This window comes from Oryctolagus cuniculus, chromosome 15, assembly GCF_964237555.1.
Source record: "Oryctolagus cuniculus chromosome 15, mOryCun1.1, whole genome shotgun sequence".
NCBI lineage: Eukaryota > Metazoa > Chordata > Mammalia > Lagomorpha > Leporidae > Oryctolagus > Oryctolagus cuniculus.
The window spans coordinates 11,501,400-11,524,155 of NC_091446.1; the positions used below are offsets into that span (position 1 = coordinate 11,501,400).

The 22,756-nt window shown below is 50.3% G+C and overlaps 1 protein-coding gene across 8 annotated transcripts in view; it reads right to left on the reverse strand.

The window, feature by feature from the left end:
- Nucleotides 1–1,367: 1,367 nt before the first annotated feature.
- The window catches only part of DENND10 (DENN domain containing 10), a 49,056-nt gene continuing 27,667 nt past the window's right edge, over nucleotides 1,368–22,756 (reverse strand). For 3 of the 8 annotated variants that reach the window (XM_051824223.2, XM_002718738.5, XM_070057129.1), the window contains exons 2-9: nucleotides 21,537–21,733; nucleotides 18,895–18,974; nucleotides 15,802–15,950; nucleotides 12,724–12,835; nucleotides 10,558–10,658; nucleotides 6,044–6,151; nucleotides 4,374–4,468; nucleotides 1,368–2,592 (exon numbers count right to left, since the gene is read on the reverse strand). In XM_051824223.2, the coding sequence (XP_051680183.1) occupies nucleotides 2,416–2,592; nucleotides 4,374–4,468; nucleotides 6,044–6,151; nucleotides 10,558–10,658; nucleotides 12,724–12,835; nucleotides 15,802–15,950; nucleotides 18,895–18,974; nucleotides 21,537–21,733 (1,019 nt within the window). In that variant the 3' untranslated portion in view covers nucleotides 1,368–2,415. Of the gene's footprint in view, nucleotides 2,593–4,373; nucleotides 4,469–6,043; nucleotides 6,152–10,557; nucleotides 10,659–12,723; nucleotides 12,836–15,801; nucleotides 15,951–18,894; nucleotides 18,975–19,636; nucleotides 19,753–21,536; nucleotides 21,754–22,756 lie in introns of those variants that run through there. The other 5 variants (XM_051824224.2, XM_070057133.1, XM_070057132.1 and 2 more) reach the window with 4 other exon arrangements.

Consider the following 22,756-nt stretch of genomic DNA (forward strand, 5'->3'; position numbering starts at 1 on the left):
TGGGGTCCTGGATGCATTCCTGGCCCTGGCTGTTGACGCTGGGGAACGAACCAGCACATGGGAGCTGTTTGCCTCTCGTCAGTCAGAAAAAACCCCCTCACGGCCAGACTAGAGCTGTCTGCCGCTGGCTGTTTTGGCCCCGTCTCCCGTTCTGCTGGCCTGCTGTCATCCCTGACCACGGTGTCACACTGCCACCCTCAGCCTGGTCCTGGGCTTTTGCCGCGGCATCCACAATACCTCCAGCTGCACGCAGCCGAGGTGGAGGTCAGCTCTCCCCACCTCAGGAGACAGCAGCACCTCAGGATCCTTGGCCTCACCTGTACCCTCCCCTCCCCCACGCTCTAGCTCAGGCCTGATGTAGTGAAGTCGGGGAATTCCCTCCGGTGGCCGCTGTGGCCACGAGGCTCAGTGCAACAGCACCCCCTGCTGGGATGACTCCCTCCTGTCGTGTGTGGGTCCCTCAGTCCGCGCCAGCCTGCTCTTCCAAGGACACCTGCTAGGGGCCTTCAGTGGCGTCCCTTGTCAGGAGCGAGGCCAGATCCCTCCCCCGGCAGACCAGGGCCTTGGCCTCTGCCACTGCTCTCCTCACCCTGGGTCTGTACCCAGTTCCTCACAGGGGCTGTGGTTTCTCTGGGCCTTCATACAAGCTGTTCCGCTTACCTTCAGGTTTTCCTTGGATGCGGACTGCTGCCTCCAGGAAGCCTTCCGAGATTCGTGGTACTGAATGAGGGGTCCTGCTATGTGCTCACCCTATTCCCCATATTGGGTCTAGTCCTGACCACACTATCGCAAAAGCCTGCCGGCCAAGCCTCCACAGCAGGGCCCGTGCTGCCCATCGCGACTGCCCTTGGATGTCACGCACCCGAACGTCGTGTGCTGAGGAATGTTTTCAAAGTACCCTGGTCCCAATCACCAACACCTGCACCCGCGCCTTTCACTTGTCCCTGGCCAGAATGGTGGCTGTTCCCAGACTGGGTCAAAGGAGTTGCAGAGCAATCTAAAGACAAAAAATCGGTGAGGAGGAGCTGCCAGGTGGCTTGGTGCAGCCACAGGCTCCGACCAAACAAAACGCAGAGCCAGATGGAGGCTGGGCCAGCGGCCGGTGACGGAGTCCGGCTTCCAGGCGCTCTTCCAGGGAGTTCCAGGGAGCGAAGGCTCGAAGCCGCAGAGGCAGCTCTGGGAGGGCGGGGCAGGAGGAGAGAAGGGGCGGAGTCAAGTGGCCACGGGGGGTGGGGGGTGGGGGGTGGGGGGGTGGGGGGGGTGTGTGTGGCCAAAAGCCTGTGCACTTGGTAAAAAGATTTTTCCTTTTGATTGGGGTCAGATTTGGAGGAAATGGGCACAATTCTTCACCTAAGACTAAAACTTAGTGAAGTATCAAAATATTTTCCATTTTATTTCTACAACATGAATTTATAATTTTAACAACTTTGTTCGCTAATGTGTGAAAATCTTAGTATCCACTTCCATAAAGTGCAGGTTCAATGTCCCACTGCTGGCCTCAGTCAGCGTCTCACTTCAGGTCCTCCCCCGTTCCCACCCAAGAGGGACGGAGAAAAGGCTATTTTTTTTTAACCAATGCCCAACACTCTCAGTAAAAGTGACAGATCCAATAAAGACATTTTTGCACGCGTGTCTCCCGGTAAGATTTCGAAGGACACAGTCCTGAGTAAAGCCATCTTTCCTCATTAACGACACAGGGACGGAAATGACGCGTGGGGAATCCACCTCTGCTCCCTTGGCGAGTTTAAGGTCTCCGCCTACGGGAAGGACCCTGACGGGACAGGCGCAGTCAGCTCGCTATGTGGTGGCTTCGAGACACCCTCTGGGGTGGCCCCTGAGGGTGGATCCTCCCACTCCCTCCCGAGGGCGCGAAAGCCACCGCGCAGGACCCCAGTCTTCAAAGAACACGGGGTTAGAGCAGTGACGCCTCTCGGCTGTCAGAGGCTTCCGTGGCCATAACAATATGGATACGAAAGTTGGCAACCCGAGAATAACCCCGATGCAAAACCCTCAGAAGCTAAAGTGTTCAGAGGCCGAGAACAGGAGAGTGCACCTGCAGGGGGCTCCCGCTGACCCGCGCTCGCCACAGCGCTGCAGAAAACCTGGCGGCGGGCTCACGACAGCGGAGGCTTCCGCCTGCGTCTGCGGCGAGCTGCGTGAGCACGCGGCGGCCACGGGCACGGGCCGCTTTCGGATGTCACGTGTAGAAGTTAGGGCACCTCGTCCGCCTCGGACAGCAGGCAGGGAGCGGATGGGCGGGGAACAATCACAAACACATTCATGAGTTTCAGTGTTTTCGGGTCAAATCTCAAACTTGCAAGTAAATCATTAAAAACAGATCATTTGCGTGTTATCTCCCATAGTTCCTGGTGACGAGTGAAAGCGGGCAGCGGCCCGGCGCAGGGCGGCGGGCGCTCAGGTTTGCAGCATCTGTTCGGCCGCTGCCAGGTGGTACAGGAAGTTCTCTGTGGCCGGCGGGAACCGCTTCTGCTTCAGCGCCTCGACCCGGAGGACCGGCTTCCCTCCGTCACCCGAAACCTCGGAGAGCGGGGCCAGGCTGCTGAAGATTTCTTTTGTCTTTAGGGCGATATCCTTTAATAGAACAAGAAAACACGTAGCACGTTACTATCCTCAAACTGGACCCAGGTCTCTAGACTTATTTCTGCTACTTTTTTAAACTCTGGTGGCCTATTTTTTTTTTTTTAAGATTTTATTTATTTATTTGAGAGGTAGAGGTACAGACAGTGAGAGGAAGAGGCAGAGAGAAAGGTCTTCCTTCCGCTGGTTTACTCCCCAAATGGCCGCAGCCAAGCCGATCCGAAGCCAGGAGTCAGGAGCTCCCTCCAGGTCTCCCAAGCGGGTACAGGGGCCAAGCGCCTGGGCCATCCTCCACTGCCCTCCCAGGCCATAGCAGAGAGCTGGATCGGAAGCAGCTGGATCTCGAACCAGCGCCCACATGGGATGCCGGCACTGCAGGCGGAGGATTAACCCTGTGCCATAGTGCCGCCCGTCTATTTTTCATTTTATCAGACTAATTTCATAAATTAGGAGGCTAACTTAAAAATAACAGAAAAATCAGTGTCACAGACTTTTTTAACACTGTAGCCATTTCAAGTACATCATCCAACATCATTAAATACGTGCACGTTATGCAGCCATCATTTCTAGAACCGCTTCACCATCCCAAACACACAAGTGACTCCCGGGACGGCAGCCAGCCTGGCAGTCGGGACGCCAGGCAGCACACCCGCAGTCCCACGTGAGACTACTGGCATTCGATCCTGGCTCCAGCTCCAATCCCAGCTTCTAGCTAATGTGGGCCCTGGGAGGCAGCAGTCATGGCAAGTATAGGGCTCCTGCCACCTGCAGATCTGGACTGTGTTCCCACGTCTGGGGTTGGCCCAGACTAGCCCTAGCTGTCGTGGACATCTGAGGAATGGGCCTGGCAGATAACAGCTCTCTGTGCCTCAACCAAATAAATAGATCATGTCTTTAAACACACCCACCCCACCTCCCCAAATAAACCCAAAACCCAAATAACCACCCATATTCCCTCTCAGCCCCTGGGACCCTCTGCATGCACCCATGTGAGGCCCCTCATGTTAGTGGGACCCGGAAAACCTGCCCTTCGGCATCTGCTGAAGTCAGCAGCATGTGTTGGGGGGCATCTTGTCATGTTCCACGGTGCAGACACCACATTGTGTTTACCCACTCGTCCGTCCGGAAGGGCACCTGGGCTGCTCCTGCTTTTCGGCTTTGTGACTAACGCCGCTGACATCAGCTGTTCATTCGGACACTTCTGACTCCCTACACCTTGCTGGGCACCGTCACTCCCCCTCCCCAGGTCTCAGACATCACACTGAGTTATCTGTGCATCACCTGCAGTCCACGCGCAACACAAGCATTCACGTTTCATCTACACTGTGAAGAGGACGTGCCTTTATGCTGGTGACGCGAGGATGCGGGCAGTGATGACAAGACCTTGCCCCTCTTCCTGGCCACGGCTGCACTGAGCAAGAACTGCACTGCTGGCGAGTCTCAGCCAAGCCCTGCAGAACGCCCTCCGCCCTCACTCAGAGCTTTCTTATCCCCGCCCCCATCATCCCTACCTCCACCCCTACTTTCTGTCATGGCTCCCAAGTATCTTGTCACTTCTTATTTTCCATTCATCCACTGCACTCACACACATAACTGGTGGGCCACGGTCATACTATGCTTGCTCAGCCATCACCGCTGCGGCCGCCCTGCAAACCGTCCTCGGAGCACCTGCCTTCACCGTGCGCATGTGCGCAGCCGCAGCTCTGCCAGGCACTGACCACCCCACCCCCGGGCCACGGCAGGACTCTGGCTAAGTGGGAAGACGGGGGCCGTACCTGTATAACCTGGCTGTCGGACTTCTCTGGATCTTCTGCAGACTGGACAATTAGCTGACCAATTTCTTTGTGCAGTTTTCCCATGGCCATGGCCTCTGGTGAGATCAAGATATGATGGGACTAAGTAGAAGTCTACTAACAAAAAGCAATCGTTCCATCTACCTGCAAACCTGAGGGAATTCTCAAACACAGCTGCTGACCCCCGCCTTTTATTTTACTACTGAACACAAACATGATCCCATGGCAGAGGGAAGGCATGGTCACAATTTATATACTTTTTGGCCCGAAGGAAAACATATCAATCCCAAACCAAACCTCCCCTTCACACCCACCTGACAAGCAATTCTACTTTTCTTTTCAAACAAAACCTAGGGAAAAACTGATGAGTGAGTTGTGACTTCAATCAAGAGCCCGACTTCTCGCCAGGTCTTCAGTTAAGAATGTGAACGTATCTTTCGTGCAGCAATGCTGTGGCAGCAGCACTTCCCGTCAGTTTTGCAGAGGCCGGCTGAGGCTGAGCAGTCCCGGCCTTAGGGCCCTTGGAAATGAGCCAAGGAAACAGCTGCTTCTCGGAGTTACATACAGGCCACTGTCTGCAGGACATGAACAGGAACTGTCGTTTGTGACCGCAACTCCTGCTTGTGACCACAACGGACAAACTGCAATCGAACAGTGCTGAGTGTGATGAGCCCGCTGTCTAGACCCAGAGCCAGAGGAGGCAGCAGGGCACAGGCCACCCTTTCCAGTCCTCTGTAGGAGCAAGGCAAGCGACAACACAAAAGCTATTATCAGCTATCCCATCTAAAACCAGCACCTAATCTGAGGAGTGCCCTGCACACAGCAGCCGTTAACCCCATCCTTGCCGCTCTGTCTCTGATTCGGACAACTGACACCTGTCTGTGGTACGGAAGACCTTTTCTGGAATTCAGCTCCAAGAACACTTCCATTCCACGTGCTTACTGCGACATCCTTCAGAGATTCGCCCCAGGAGTCACACGCGACTCCATATCGTAGTGATGTCCCCACGGTCCTGACGCACCTCCCTGCGGGAGGGGAAGGGACTCCTCCCTCTCCTCTCCAGTGTGCTGACGCCCCTCGTTCCTGACAAGCCGCACATGCAGGAGGTAACTGCGACTTCCGAGGCAGGTCTTGAGAGGCACTGCGGCCTCCAGCCCTCTCTCGGGAAGCAGCTGTCACGTCGTCACACCATTCAAGATCCCTACGGAGGGGCCCATACAGCGGGGAACCGAAGGCGGCTGCTGCCAAGAGCCATGCACGCTGGCCTGGACACAGATCCTCCAGCCTCAGCGGAGCCTTCGGACAACCCCAGCCCTGGTGATACTGCGACCGAAACCTCATGTGCTGGTCACTCAGCCGTCACTCCTGACCCTCCAGCCCTGTGAGGAAATACATCCTGGCTGTTTTAGAACCACTGCGGTCTGAGGGGACATATGCAGCCATAGATGACACACGCAGTTTTAGCACAAAGGTGGAGGAACAAAATGAACGGACCGCTGAGCCCGCTGCGGCGCAGCCAACGTGTCCACATCGCTGAGTTCCAGACACTGCAGAAGCCAGCTCCAGCAGGCCCTCAAACACCGGGTTTGGAGAATCAGCCTGAAAAACGTAACCAGCTGGCCTGTATCTCAATGGCAGGACAGAGAACTGACCTTTCGCAGGCGGGGCAATGGTGATCTCACTCTCTGCCAGATTCACAAACACATCGTAGAGGTCCGGTCTGTTGCTCACCTCCAAGTCCACAAATCCAGCCACGTAACCTGCATTACAAACACAACCAACGTCACCAGAGCGATGAAGAATGAAGTCTGGAAGTTCAGCTGCTTTTCTGTTCTTCCCAGTTTTATTTCCTCACAGAACACTAACTGCACCTTGCGGCATTTATTACGATTACATTAATGGGGCCGGCGCTATGGCACAGCAGGTTAAAGCCCCGCCTGAAGCACTGGCATCCCATATGGGCGCTGGTTCAAGTCCTGGCTGCTCTACTCCCAATCCAGCTTCCTGCCAGTGTGCCTAGGAAAGCACTGAAGGATGGCCCAAGTCCTTGGGTCCCTGCATCCTGTGGGAGACCCGGAGGCTTCTGGCTCTGGATAGGCTCAGCTCCAGCTGTTGCGGCCATTTGGGGATTACCAGAGGATGGACGACCTCTCTCTCTTTCTCTGTCTCTACCTCTCTCTGTAATCTGTATTTCAAATAAATTAAAAAGTCATTGGAAAATGAATGAAAAGATGTTTATTAAAAAAATACATTAGTGTCAGTTGCCTGAAGAAATTCACACAATTAAAATTTTCCAAAATTAGACCCCAGCATCAAGGAACAAGGCTGAAATAAAACATTTACTTCTCAGTCATTCCAATCTGTGTCAAGAACACCAGACAAGGCAGAAGGTGGCAGGGATTCACATAACCAATGCTCCTCCTCCAGGTCTCTACCCCAGGAACCACTGCATGCAGGTCTCTACCCCAGGGGCCACTGCATGCAGGTCTCTACCCCAGGGGCCACTGCATGCAGGTCTCTACCCCAGGGGCCACTGTATGCAGGTCTTTACCCCAGGGGCCACTGCATGCAGGTCTCTACCCCAGAAGTCACTGCATGCAGGTCTCTACCCCAGGAGTCACTGCATGCAGGCCTCTACCCCAGGGGCCACTGCATGCAGGTCTCTACCCCAGGGGCCACTGTATGCAGGCCTCTACCCCAGGGGCCGCTGCATGCAGGTCTCTACCCCAGGGGCCACTGTATGCAGGCCTCTACCCCAGGGGCCGCTGCATGCAGGTCTCTACCCCAGGAGTCACTGCATGCAGGCCTCTACCCCAGGAGTCACTGCATGCAGGTCTCTACCCCAGGGGCCACTGTATGCAGGTCTCTACCCCAGGGGCCACTGCATGCAGGTCTCCACCCCAGGAGCCACTGCATGCAGGTCTCCACCCCAGGAGCCACTGCATGCCTGGGCTCTCAGAGAAATCACGGGGAAACGGCAGAATCTCCCTCCTTTCAGATCTGACTGGTACTACACGTGCGAAAGAATACAGGGTCACTCAGGAATTAGCAGGTTTCTGCAACTGATCTTTTTTTTTTTTTTTTTTTTTTTTTAACAGGCAGAGTGGACAGTGAGAGAGAGAGAGAGAGAGAGAGAGAGAAAGGTCTTCCTTTGCCGTTGGTTCACCCTCCAATGGCCACCGCGGCCGGCGCGCTGCGGCCGGCGCACCGCGCTGATCCAATGGCAGGAGTCAGGAGCCAGGTGCTTTTCCTGGTCTCCCATGGGGTGCAGGGCCCAAGCACCTGGGCCATCCTCCACTGCACTCCCTGGCCACAGCAGAGGGCTGGCCTGGAAGAGGGGCAACCGGGACAGAATCCGGCGCCCCGACCAGGACTAGAACCCGGTGTGCCGGCGCCGCTAGGCGGAGGATTAGCCTAGTGAGCCGCGGCGCCGGCCTGCAACTGATCTTAAGATAATGGTTGCCAGTCATTTTTTATTTCGTAGAGCAATATATTACAATTTTTAAAAAAGATTTATTTTAAAGGCAGAGTTACAAAGAGAGGTAAGACAGAGGGAGAGAGAAGTCTTCCATCTGAATACCAACAACAAAAAACCTAGAAACCTGCAAATCTTTGAGGAGCAACAATGGAGTCATATCATGAATATATAATGAACTTCTATGAATCAATAGAAAAAAATGGAAAAATAAATTTTTTTAAAAAGCAGTCATTTTACAGCAGAGGAAATACAAATGGCAGAAACACAGAAATATACATTAGGAATAAGAGAAATACAAATTAAAACCATAATGATGTACCAGTATACATCCACCAAGCTGGAAAACAATTTACTTTTTATTTTAAATATTTTAAAAGACTTATTTACTTACTTGAAAGGCAGAATTGCAGAGAGAGAGAGAGAGAAAGAGAGAAAGATCTTCCATCTGCTGGGTCACTTCCCAGATGGCTACAAGAGACATTCAAGAGGCGGACAGACTCTGGGCAGGAAAAGGCAGATGCGATGGGCAGGCAGAGGATGCACCTCATTACTCCACTCTCCATCTGTCTGTGGATCCATGGGGATTTATTTATTTTTTAAAGGTTTATTTACCTGAGAAGCAGAGGGACAGAGAAAGAGAGAGAAGGGAGAGAGTAAGCTCCCATCCACTGGTTCACTTCTCAAATGCCTGTAAGGGGGGTTGGTGCTGTGGCTTGGAGGGCTAAGCCTCTGCTTGCAGCACCAGCATCCCACATGGGCCAGTTTATGTCCCAGCTGCTCCTTTTCCGATACAGCTCTCTGCTGTGGCCTGGGAAAGCAGTGGAAGATGGCCCAAGTGCTTGGGCCCCTACACCCGCATGGGAGACCCAGAAGCTCCTGGCTCCTGGCTTCAGATGGGCTCAGCTCCAGCCATTGTGGCCATTTGGGGGAGTGAACCAGCAGATGGAAGACCTTTCTCTCTGTCTCTCCTTCTGTCTGTAGCTACCTCTCAAATAAATAAATATCTTTAAAAACAACAACAAAAACTGAATTGGGGCCCACACTGTGGCATGAAAGCCCTATAGGCCCTAGTTCACATCCTGGCTGCTCCACTTCCAATCCAGCTCTCTGGGAAAAGCAGAGGAGGATGACCCAAATGCTTGGGCCCCTGCTACCCATGTGGGGGACTAGATGAAGCTCCTGGCTTTGGTTTGACCAACTGGGGAATGAAACCAGCAGATGGAAGATCTCTCTCTCCCTCTGTCTCTCTTTCTCTCTCTGTAACTGACTTTCAAAATAAATAAATCTTTTGAAAAAAAAAATATTTTGGGGATATTGAAAAATAATATTTTGGATTTCAAAAATTTCCACACCAAAATAACATCTTTTAACTTAATTTCTGTGAAATTTATGAAGTTCTCTTATATAATAGTATCTAAAAATAACTGTAGCTTTTCTTTGAGAAAAATATGTGGGAAGACTCACAATAAAGACTAACTATTCAAAATCAAATCACTGAAATCACTGATAGGGACACTTGTGGGGTCAGAACGTTACAAGTTGAAAACAGGCTGCATGGGCCGGCGCCATGGCTCACTTGGTTAATCCTCCACCTGCGGTGCCGGCATCCCATGTGGGCACTGGGTTCTAGTCTCGATTGCCCCTCTTCCAGTCCAGCTCTCTGCTGTAGCCCGGGAGTGCAGTGGAGGATGGCCCAAGTGCTTGGGCCCTGCACCTGCATGGGAGACCAGGAGGAAGCACCTGGCTCCTGGCTTCGGAGAGATGCAGTGCCGGCCGTAGCAGCCATTTGGGGAGTGAACCAATGGAAGGAAGACCTTTCTGTATCTCTCTCTCACTGTCTATAACCCTACCTTTCAAATAAATTAAAAAAAAAAAAAAAAGAATAGGCTGCATTTTGGTGATGGCTGCATAACAAAGTGCGTACTGAATACCACTGAACTGTATACTTAAGATGGCTAAGACGGGGCGGGGCTGGCGCTGTGGTGCAGCAGGTGAGCTTCCACCTGCAGTGCTGGTAGCTGCTCCACTTCTGATCCAGCTCCCTGCTGATGTCCCTGGAAAGGCAGCAGAAGACGCCCAAGTTCTCGGCCCTGCATCCACGTGGGAGATGCCGAGGAAGCTCCTGGCTCCTGATCCGCTCAGCTATGGCTGTTGTAGCCATTTGAGGAGTGAAATAGCAGATAGAGTTCTCTCTCTCTCTGTAACTCTTTCAAATAACTAAATAAATCTTAAAAAAAAAAAAAAAAGATGGGGCAGTGGGTAGACATTGCTGCAGCAATTAGGGCACCGTTTGGGACCCCTGTCCACGCCCCACAGTGGAGCGTCCGTCAGTGCATGCCTGGGGGGCACCGTTTGGGACCCCTCCAGTACATGGATGCCTGCCATCCACATGGGAGACCTAGGTTGAGTCCACAGCTCCGGGCTTCAGCCTTGCCCAACACCAGCTGTTGTAGGTATTTGGGCTATGAACCAGCAAACAGAAGATCTCACTCCATCTTTTGCTCTGTCTCTCTGCCTTTCAAATAAATAAAACAATCTTTAAAAATTTATTTACGAACTGCATTTTTTTAAAGAAATAATAAATGATCAGTAGCTCCCTTAGGAATGCATAAAAACAATGAAGCAACAACAACAAAAATAACCCTCCTTAAATCAGATTACTTCCTCCCCTGGGCTCCTCTGGTCTACCTGTACATGTCTGCAAGGCGTCCAGTTCATCGGCATTGAGGTGTACGTAGGGATGGAGGATGGACCAGTCCTGGCGATGCCACACCAGGGCAGGCAGAGTCCTGGGAAATCAAAACAAGAACTCAAATGGCGGCTGGCCCACACCTGGGATACTCAGCCTTCTTCTCTTTTCTAGAAGGTAGAAACCTTGACCGTACCCCAGAAATGCTGACAAGCACCTCCCGGCTGCAAATTGAAGTAATGTCATGCTTCAGATCCCACTTTTTGTGTCACATTAGCTACAAAGGGTTCGAGGTGAATTTTCCAGAGCTCTGCACAGAGGCAAGCAGTGACACAAAGCTTCCCTGCAAACATCCCGCTCTGCGGGCTGCCGCGACAAGTGGATGCGCGGGTGAAGTCCAAAGTGGCCTCCCGGAGCACGAACCTCTCAGGAAGTCTCTCATCTATATTTTTTTTTTTTTTTTGACAGGCGGAGTGGACAGTGAGAGAGAGAGACAGAGAGAAAGGTCTTCCTTTGCCGATGGTTCACCCTCCAATGGCCGCCGTGGCCGGCGCGCTGCGGCCGGTGCACCGCGCTGATCCGATGGCAGGAGCCAGGAGCCAGGTGCTTTTCCTGGTCTCCCATGGGGTGCAGGGCCCAAGCACCTGGGCCATCCTCCACTGCACTCCCTGGCCACAGCAGAGGGCTGGCCCTGGAAGATGGGCAACCGGGATAGAATCCGGCGCCCCGACCGGGACTAGAACCCGGTGTGCCGGCGCCGCTAGGCGGAGGATTAGCCTAGTGAGCCGCGGCGCCGGCCTCTCATCTATATTTAAAACTCCAGGCAAACTTGCAGACCGTGTTGTGTTTGTCTTCATACAACATAAGTTTCCTAACTAAAAACACTCGTGGTAAAACAACTGCTACCAGGAGATGTGCCCAATTCACCTGGGCTTTGTGTCACCCATCTCAGACTAATAAGCATAAAGCCATGGGAAAGGCTGCTGGGGCTCGGAGCCAGAGAGAGCAGGGTGAACGTGCCGGCACTCTGACTGTGGATCTGAAGCAGTCCCGAGCGTAACCAACAGCGGTTCTGAAGCGGGCAGCACCGGCAGGCGCGGCCCAGGCGCTGCTTCCCATCTTGTGCCCTCCCAGGATTTTCTTCTTTCAGTGTCTCAGCACCCAGCTTCCTCAAACCTATCTTTTCATTCCTAAAACAGAGTAATAGTACCGCCTTGTAGAATTCTTGTCATGAGTAAATTTGATAATTTAGATGTCTCATGTAATGCCCTGTACAAGGTATCCCAGCACAAATGCCAACTCCCCCCCCCCTTTATTTTTAAACATCCAAAACAAGTTAGACTTAGTGAATCAAGCCTGATGTATATATAGTCTTTGGTAAAACTGAACAGAAGGAATAACACCTCAAACGAGGGACAGCGAGCGATGGCCTGTGGGCCAGCTGCTTTTTTTTTTTTTTTTTTTTTTGATAGGCAGAGTGGACAGTGAGAGAGAGAGACAGAGAGAAAGGTCTTCCTTTTGCCGTTGGTTCACCCTCCAATGGCCGCCACAGCTGGCATGCTGCAGCTGGAGCACCGCACTGATCCAAAGCCAGGAGCCAGGTGCTTCTCCTGGTCTCCCATGGGGTGCAGGGCCCAAGCACTTGGGCCATCCTCCACTGCACTCCCGGGCCACAGCAGAGAGCTGGCCTGGAAGAGGGGCAACCGGGACAGAATCCGGACCCCGACCGGGACTAGAACCCGCTGTGCCGGCGCCACAAGGCGGAGGATTAGCCTACTGAGCTGCGGCGCCGGCCAAGCTGCCTGTCTTTATAAATAGTTTCCTGAACAAGCCATATCCATTCATTTACACGTGGATTGTCTACGGTTGCTTTTGTGCTACCCAGGCAGTTGAGTGGTTGGCACAGGGATCAGATGGCTGACAGGCCTAACATATTTATTCTCTGACAAGGAGAAGTTTGCTAACCCCTTGCCTTCAAATAGTCACATTTCTAAAGTTAGAGAATAATGTGCCCAAATTCAGTGACCTTGAACTACTAGATTTAACTGAAACATTAGACCAAAATGGTTACACATGCTATTTATACCAAATTTACAACAGAACGGTGACATCTACTGCCCCAAAGTGCCAACAAAGCTCACACTTCCGAGTGACAGAGACAGCACCTGGTAAACTCCTGGACAGCTTCTATTTTGGGATGATAGGCGACGATTCTTTTCTTGAGCATCAGCGCAGTGTGTAAGATTATAGTTTCCATTCCAAACTGAGATACAATGTCTTTAAAAAAAAGTTAATATATTAAATAGTATGTATGAACATAAACATCTAAACATTTTTTAAATTTAATTTATATTTATTTGAAAGGGAGAAAGAGAGAGACAGAGACAGAGACAGAAGGACAGACAGATGTTTTCCATCCATTGGTTCACTCCCCAAATGACTGCAATAGCTGAAGCTGGACTAGGCTGAAGCCAGGAGCTGGAACTCAATTCAGGTTTCCCGTGTGGGTGGCAGGGACCCCAGGACTTGGGCCATCACCTGCTGTCTCCCAGGGTGTGTACTGCAGGAAGCTGGAACGGAAGTGGAGCCAGGACTCAAACCCAAGCCCGCTGGTATGAGATGCGGCCACCCAAATGGAATCTTAACTGCCATAGCAGTTCAGGACATAAACTTTTTATCAGAAAGAATTCGTAAGTGAAAAATTCTTTATCAAACATATTTTTATCATTTGAGAGACAGAGTTCACACATCCACTGTTCACTCCCCAAATGCCCTCGGTGATGGGGGTTGAGCCAAGCTGAAGCCAAGGGTCAGATAACTCAAACCAGATCTCCTATGTGGTGGCAGGAACTGAGTGACCTGAGCCACCATCACTGCTTCCCAGGGCTGGCATCAGCAGGAAGCCATAGTCAGGTATTGAACCCAGGTATTCTACTGAGGGATGCAGATGTCCTAACAGGTGTCTTAACTAGGCCAAAAATCCCCCCACCCAAAATTATTTTTTACAAAGATTTATGTATGTATGTATGTATTTGAAAGACAGAATGAGAGAGAGAGAGAGATGGAGAGACGGAGATCTCCCATCCATTGGTTCAATGCCCAAATGGTCACAATGGCCAGGGCAGGTACAGCCCAAAGCCAACTCCATCCATGTCTCCCATGTGCGTGGTAATGGCCCAAGTACGCAGGCCATCTTCTACTGATTTCCCAGGCACATTAGCAGGAAAGCAGAGCAGCCAGGACTTGAACTGGCATTCCAATACAGGATATTGCTGTAGCAAACAGTGGCTTAACCTGCTGTGCCACAATGTCAGCCCCTACAAATGATTTTTAATACAGAGAACAAGTTTAGGCCAATGACATAAGCACAACTGCTCCTTACTTGGTAGATGGATCTGGCTAGCTGCTTGCCAGGATGGGTTACGGCTGCCTCTGGGGGACCAGCATCTTTCTGTATCATAAAAACTTCTGATTTAAAAAAGACTCCAGGAATGGGCATTTCACCTAGTGGTTAAGATGCCTGTTTCCCATTTGGATTACCTCCGTTACATTCCTGCTCCGCTTCCTGACTCCAACTCCTTACCAACGTGAACCCTGGGAGGAGGTGGTGATGGCTCAAGCAGTTGGGTTTCTGCCACCCTTTGGGAGACACAAATTGAGCTCCCAGCTTTGGCCCTGGCCCACCCCAGTCATTGCAAGCATTTGGGGAGTGAATCAACAGGTGGGAGCCCTTTCTCTCTCTGTGCTTTCTGCTTCTCAAAAACAGAGTTTTTAGGCCGGCGCTGTGGCTCAATAGGCTAATCCTCCGCCTTGCGGCACCGGCACACTGGGTTCTAGTCCTGGTCGGGGCACCGGATTCTGTCCCGGTTGCCCCTCTTCCAGGCCAGCTCTCTGCTATGGCCTGGGAGTGCAGTGGAGGATGGCCCAAGTACTTGGGCCCTGCACCCCATGGGAGACCAGGAGAAGCACCTGGCTCCTGCCTTCGGATCAGTGTGGTACGCCGGCCGTGCCACGGTGGCCATTGGAGGGTGAACCAACCGCAAAAGGAAGACCTTTCTCTCTGTCTCTCTCACTGTCCACTCTGCCTGTCAAAAAAACAAACAAACAAACAAACAAAAAAACAGTTTTTAAAAACAGGGTGCACACAGTGGTGCAGTGGGTTAAGTTAAGCTACCACTTGGAATGCCTGCATCCCATACTGTGGTGCTGGTTCCAGTCCCGGTTATTCTGCTTCTGATCCAGCTTCCTGCTAATAAATCCTGGGAGACAGCAGATGATGGCTCAAGTGCTTGGGCCTCTGCCACCCACCAGGAAGACCCAGATGGAATTCCTGGCTCTAGACCGGCCTAACCATGGCTGTCTACCAGCACCTTCCTTATGTCACTACTCAAGGCCTTTTGGTCTAACACCTCGACAGGGACGCTTACAAACCACAAAGGGCAGCAGGAGCAGGAGCAAAGACAGGCCGCTGGGAGGAGGTGAAATGGGCGGAATCGCGTCGGAGTTCCCCTCTCCTCCTGCCATCAGACTCTAAATTCTACGGCTTAGCCCTGGAGTTCTCAGCTGGGAGCTGAATTAAGGAGTCTGGGATGGGACTTGAGGTCTCCAGGTGGAAGATGTCAATGCTAAGATTTAAGGAAAGAAAAACTATGCAAGTCAGCGGAGGCCTCGAGCCATGCAATTCAGTTGACTGAGTAAGGAACTTCTGTACAGTGGGGGGCATGGGGACAGTGGTTAAGAAGTCACTCGGGACACCCACATCTAATACTGGAGTGCCTGGGTCAGTCCCAGCCCCCCTCTTGACTCGTTTCCTATGAATGCAGACTTTGAGAGGCAGCAGGTGATGGCTCAAGTCCTGGTCCCTCCACCCTAGAGGGAGACCTGGATGCAGTTCTAGGCTCCTGGTGTAGGCCTGGCCCAGCTCTAGCTATAGTGGGCATTTGGAGAGTGAACCAGTGAATGGGAAGTCCTCCCTCCCTGTCTTTGCAATAAATAAATACTTAAAAAAAAATTTCTACAACAACAGAATAATGTGGACAGGAACACCACAAAAATCTGTTTTCCTCTGAGAATTCTGACTGAGTGAGGAGAACCAGAGTTGAAGTTCTCTGTGTGGGAAATAAATGTTACAGAGGTGAGAGCAATGGATGGAAAAATGGTGTAACCGAGCCAAAGGAGAGATTAATCTTGGCTCAGGGATTCTGGTGTTGCTATGGGTTTTTCTTTTTTTCTTCTTTTTTTACCTTTGATGGAGCCCGCAAGGTAGGCCTTTCGGGCATCAAAGTCCTTACTGAGGAAGGAGCCGTTCTCTTCACTCTGGCATATTCCCTTGGTGAGAACTGCGATGTAGCTCTCCATCATCTTAACTGGGCTCCCATGCTTCAGGTACATTCTGCAAGAAAGGACACAAAGCAACCGCGCGTCTGTTTGAGAGGAGTCACGTGGAGAAACGCCCCAGGGCTGGGCACGGGTCACTTGTAAAGAATCTAAAGCCCACTTGCTGCTGTACTTCCGAATGCCTGGGTCTTTTCGTGACACAAGAGTACATTTGACTGCCCTAATTCGGTTAGAAAAAGTCTGAGTAAAAACCATTTGACAGCTCTCCGTTCTTCGAAGTCAGCTCTCTCCTTTACCTGGGGAGGCCTGCTGTGGTGCCCTGGGGCAGGAGGGTGGACTGGGCGAGCTGGGGCCCCACTCCTCTCAAGAATGTCGCAGACTCATCCCCTTTCATGTCTAATGCTCACAACTGGCGTTCTTAGACACCCAACTGTGTTTTATTGCTGGGATTCCCACTGACAAGAAAGCAGTTTTATGCATTGTTCACAGAGAAAGCAGTAATTAGCTGTAGAACTCATACTTATTATCAGAGTTCCCAGAGGTAGCTATTTTTAGATAATTGAGAAATAAAAAATCTTAAGTTTCCAGGGATAAATGTGCTACTAGAGACATTTGCCATCAAGTCAAAACTTCCAGAAACTGCTGACAGGAAACTGTCTGGGTTTAGAGCTCACATGTGGAGCCAGCCTCCTCCCCTTGAAATCCCTTCCCTTGAGCAACTAAAAATAAATTCTGCTTGAGAAACACGACTGGGTCTACTGGGTCCTTCATCAGCTCGTGGGGTAGAAAATCAGGAAGAAAACAAAACTGATGCTTAAAACAGATCATCTGAAAATTATGTATATAGATTAAGTTAAAAAAACAAGTGTTTTAACTGCTTCATAAATCCTGGCAATCATCAGGGCTTGGGTTTTTGTTCTTTGTTTTTTCCATTTTAATCTACATACTGAGAAACAGGTAGAGGATAATGAATATTGTAAGCGCTCCTGTATAGAAAATACATTCAAACCCAAGAAGTCATACACATGGATAGAGAGAAAAAAGTCTCTGGTAGGCTACAGAGAGGTCACAGGAGTTATGTGAAGGTGAGCTGTGGGTCAGTGTGTGCCGTAGTGGGTAAAACCTCTGCCTGAGGCACCAGCATCCCACATGGGCGCCAGTTCGAGACCTGGCTGCTCCACTTCCAATCCAGTTCTCTGCTGATGACCTGGGAAAGCAGTGAAGGAAGACCCAAGTGCTTGGACCCCTGCATCCATGTGGGAGACCAAGAAGCAGCTCCTGGCTCCTGGCCCCAGCCTGGCCCAGCCCTTGCGGTTGCAGCCATCTGGGGAGTGAACCAGCGGATGGAAGCTTGCTCACTCACTTTCTCTCTTCCTTTCTGTAACTCTTTCAAATAAATAAATAAATCTTAAAAAAAAAAACAACAGGTGAGCTGGAAGGTTGGAAGGTGTAGAGGGTGAAGGGGGGACTTCCCACATAGCTTCCACTGCCACTGTGAGCACACTGGCCAGCTCCTCTCACCAGAACTGGAAGGGAGCAAGTCCACATGACCCTCACCAGCATGAACACTGTCTATCTAGGAGCGTGTACACGGGCACGCAGACATGTGTGGGTGGGACGTGTGCATCTGCAGGAGCACGCGGGTGTACATGCACACAAGGGTGAGCCTCAAGTGTCTAAGGGGCCGGAGGATGAGGAGGTGGCTGGCAGTAGCCTTCAGCCCTCACTTCTCTTGGAGAGCAGAACCCAGAATGCAATGATGCCGTGGCACTGCCGATGCCCAGAGACCCACCGGGCTGGGACAATTCTGCCTTCTGCATCTCAGGCTATTTCCCCACGAGTTCAGCCCGGTATCCCAACCCTGACTCAGTCAAACGACACGCGAGTCCAGAGGTCCAAAAACATCTCTGCGGTGTTTTGAATTCATGGCTTCTGGACAGCGTCTCCTCTGGTGATAGTAATCTCCCTGTGCCAGGGCTGCATTAACTGGACGCTGTTTACATTCCACAGTGGGCCACAGACTTGGAATTTTTCTTGCCACAGTAAGTTTTTATCAAAGTGGCTGTAAAAACAGTGAAACCTCATCTAGTCACAATGCATTTTTAACTGGAACCCTTAAGCAACAAGAAGATAATCCTACAAGCTTTGTTTGTTTGTTTGTTTTGTTGGGGTGTGTGTGTGTGTGCCTGCACATGCATAAAAATGGCAAATATATAACCATTTACTTTACTTATTATGGGAAAAACACAAACAATTGCTTTCACTCCCTGTAAAAGCTACTTACTGGGCAAGAGCCGGAAAGCTGACAGTGACACGTATCATCTAGAATTTCAGTTCTATCTAGTGACACACATACACAAATCTCCAAAAACTAAAACTTTGCAAAGCCTTTCAGATGCCCCAATGTTCTAACACAAAAGCATGATTTCATTAGGTCCACAAATGTATACACCAAGGCGGGAGAGTGGACTGGTGTATTTTAGATCAATATTTTCAACATCTGGGATAAAACTAAAGTGACCTACTTGAATCACAATTAATCAATTAACTAGACTTTCTCAGACCTGCAGCAGTGCAGCTAATAAATATATCTAACTAATAAATATCCACTAACTTTCTCCAGAATGACTCCAGAACACACAGACCTTGACATGTATGAGCCAGTTTACCACTTGATAAGGCATTTAATTTATCCATCCTGCTAGGCAAAGTTCCAGATTAGAAGTGAGCAGAGATAACAGACCAAACTAACAAGTGACCCAGGTAACCAGGAACTACAAGAGCTCTGCAAACACTGAGACAGTTCTCCCAAATAAGAGGAGCAGGATGGATAAGGCAGGAGAGGAAGTTCCTCCTCACAAAACAGTCCCGAGGGGCCGTCGCAGATTAGGCTGGGGAGACAGGGGACGGAAATACGCCCTCAGCGCAGAGATCTGCTGTGGCTGCTGCGTAAGGTCTTCATTTTGGTAAATCACATTTAATACCGTTTTCATACAGACCTACACAATATCCTAGTGAAGGCGGCATATTTCTCTGGGTTAAAATCTTTGGCGGTCAGAACAATAGAAAAATGAGTCACCTGTCCAAAAGAAACAAAAAAAAGTAAAGCCACTTAATATGATCAGTTCTTATTACTATATTCTAACAAACCTCTTGAACAAGACAAACCATCATTAAAAAGACAATTGTAAAAAAAAAAAGTCCTCATTTGCTTCTGTATACTTTTTATGTTTGCAAATGTTTCTATGCATGTATTTATTTACATATATATATTTTTATATATCCTATGCAAGAAGGCAATACTCTTAAAATTTTTTTTTCAAAGGGGTCAGCGCTGTGGTGTAGTGGATTAAGTCGCTGCCAGCATCCCATATGGGCACTGGTTCAAGTCCTGGCTGTTCCACTTCTGATCCAGCCCCCTGTTAATGGCCTGGGAAAGTAGCAGAGAATGGCCCAAGTGCTCGGGTCCCTGTACCCACATGGGAGACCTGGACAAAGCTCCTGGCTCCTGACTTTGGCCTGGCCCAGCCTGGGCCATTGCAGCTATTTGTAGAGTGAACCAGCAAATGGAAGATCTCTCTGTCTCTCCCTCTGTCTCTCTGTAAGTCTGATTTTCAAGTAAATAAATAACTCTTCTTTTTTTCAAAAACATGAAACTATTTCACTAAAATATCAAAAAAATGAGTTTCTATTTAATTCCCCCAATCTCATCAAAGCAGAACAAGGATTACTAAATCATACCCCTCAATTCAGCAACTGGCGGTCATTGATGGGAAAAAGCAAAATCCGTCCTAGTGGTAATCACCCCGTTCCTGAAAGAACCGGCTCTCTCAAGAGCTGCCGCTCCACCAGTGTTCCTGTCATAACAAGTGCCCCCCAGATAAATACCTCAGCTGTCACCACAGAAACTCCCGATCACACACATCATGTTCCCATCCACGAGACAAAATTCACAACTTTTTAAAAAAAAAAGCAAAGCACTGAAGAAATACACTTTAGCAATCTGGGAAACACAGATGCGGCATCAGTACGGCTGAACCTGGCGACCTGGAACTCAGAGCCTGCGGCGAAGCCAAGGCAGCAGCGAGGCCTGTCCGCAAGAGCTCAACAGGAGCCCGACAGCTGCCAAAGATCGGACAGATTATGTGGACACCTGTCTCCTCCAAATTTACAGCTCCTACCCACCACTCCCTGTTCTGTCTTAACCTGCCAACAGTCCCAAATTGTTACTTTAAATGTAATTCTTTATGCTCAATTGGTAGTCTGCTCGCAATTCAGAGTTTCATTATTGGCTACAAAATTAACCGTGAAAAGGGAAAAGGAATCCAAACGTCAGGCCCAGCCCCCTTTTTCACTAGGCTTTTCTTTGAAAACCCTGCTGGCTGTCTGGAATTAGCAAAGTGACATCAACCAGGTACTGGTTTTCCATCCATCACATTGACACCGGTCCTAGCAATACACCAAAAAACCCTGCGTCATACATGGATTTCCTTAGTCATCCTTTCCAAAATCTTTTTTTTTTAATTCTTTATTTAATTGAAAGGCAGAGTGACAGAGAAAAAGGGAGAGACAGATCTTCCAACCACTCTTCCCAAATGTCCACAACAGCCGGAGTTGGGCCAGACCAAAACCAAGAGCCAGGAACTCAACCTGGGTCTCCCGCACGGCACACGGCTGGCAGGAACCCAGGTTTTTTTTTGTTTTTTTTTGTTTTTTTTTTTTTTTGACAGGCAGAGTGGACAGTGAGAGAGAGAGACAGAGAGAAAGGTCTTCCTTTGCCGTTGGTTCACCCTCCAATGGCCGCCGCGCTGCGGCCGGTGCACCGTGCTGATCCGATGGGAGGAGCCAGGTGCTTCTCCTGGTCTCCCATGGGGTGCAGGGCCCAAGGACTTGGGCCATCCTCCACTGCACTCCCGGGCCACAGCAGAGAGCTGGCCTGGAAGGGGGGCAACCGGAACAGAATCCGGTGCCCCGACCGGGACTAGAACCCGGTGTGCCGGCGCTTCAAGGCGGAGGATTAGCCTAGTGAGACACAGCACCGGCCCAAGAACCCAGGTTCTTAAGCCATCACGTGCCAACTCCTAGCCACATGAGCGGGACCCAAAGCTGGGGAGCCAGGACTCAGCCTAGCACTTCGGATGAGAACATCCTAAGCAGCAGCTTCATCTACTGAGCCACAATGCCCAACCTCTAGTTTTTTCTTCTAAAGAGAATTTTGATATTTTCTTTTGAAAATTTTGAAACATACTGAAAAGTTGAGAGAATGACAGAGACATCCTAAACTCCTTCACCTTAATCAACAATATAAATTCTTAATATACCCTTATCACATGCAGGCAAAGGAGAGATTTTCTTAACTGTGTCAAGGATAATTATATCCTCTATAATAGTTTTTAAGTATAGAAAAACACTTCCCACTGCTAAGCAGTCACGGCTTGGAAGCCACTTTTATATTTCTACTCTGATTATCAGACACAAGTGGCCGTGTTGCTCAGCAAGTATCATTCTAGAACAAATGAACGTAAAGTGTGAAAGACAACATTCTCAGTGAAAAGAACAATGAACCTTTGCCAACGCACTCACAACAACCAGGAATAACCGGCCTGATCTCACATCCCTTTGGTTTCCTGGGCAGTCCTACCTTGTTCAGAACTGAGGAATCTGGAACTTCAACTGTCATGATGTAAAACCAGGTCCTTCTGTACTGACCGAAGACAAAAGGGTGCAGGAGCGCGTTCTCCCGCGTCAGGCAGCACTTCCTGAGCAGCAGGCTGCGGAGGGCGGCTGTTGTGCGGGGGTAGCACCACACCCACAGGACTTCTCCGTTTGTGTCCTTTTCTGCGATGGAAACATGCTCACTGTGAGAACGCCAAACGCAGCAAGGGGGTGAGCGGACCGGCTACGCGCAAGTCCTAGCGGAAGCAGCTCTGACACCCCACGCCAACGCGAAGCACAGCCCCGAGACTCCGAGCTCCCACCTACCCCCGCAGCTCGAAGCACCCAACACAACCCTCAAGACCTTGAATTATAGGCCATTTGAGTCAAAAGTTTTGTAACACATCTTTTTTTCATTTTTTTCAATAAAAGGGCTTTGAAGATTACAGTGAGGATTTTTTTTTTCTTTTTTAAAAGATTTATTTATGTATTTGAAAGGCAGTTTCAGAGAGGTAGGGGCAGAGAGCGAGAGGCCTTTCACCTGCTGGTTCACTCTCCAGATGACCGCAATGGCCGGAGCTGGGCCGATCCAAAGCCAGGAGCCAGGAGCTTCTTCCAGGTCTCCCATGCCGGTGCAGGGGCTCAAGGACCTGGGTCATCTTCCACTGCTTTCCCAGGTCATAGCAGAGAGCTGGATGGGAAGTGGAGCAGCCAGGCCTCGAACCCACACCGGCCCCTGCACACATCTTTAGTGAAAACATTTAGCCCTAGAGGTGTGGTAGAGTTCCTCCCGGTCTCATCCCATAGAAATGCTTCTACTTTTATAATTGCCTTAAGTTTAAAATGGTAATGTGTACCAATATGGAAAAAATTTTTTAAAAACCTCCTGAATTGAATATATGATCCGAAGTCGTCTTTTTCTTCGCTGTTGCTCCATGGAGTCTAACTGAGCTGAATTCAGCACCTTCCGGGCTATCCGGGTTTTGGTTTGAGGCAGTTTTAATGTTTCAGGTACGGGGGTTGACACTGTGGCTCAGTGGGTTAAAGCCCCAGCCTGCGGCACTGCTATCCCCTATGGGCGCCCCGGTTCAAGTAGGCTCCAGTTCCGATCCGGCTCCCTGCTGTGGCCTGGGAAGGCAATAGGAGATAACCCAAGTGCTTTGGCCCCTGCACCCACTGGGAGACCCAGAGGAAGCTCCTGGCTTC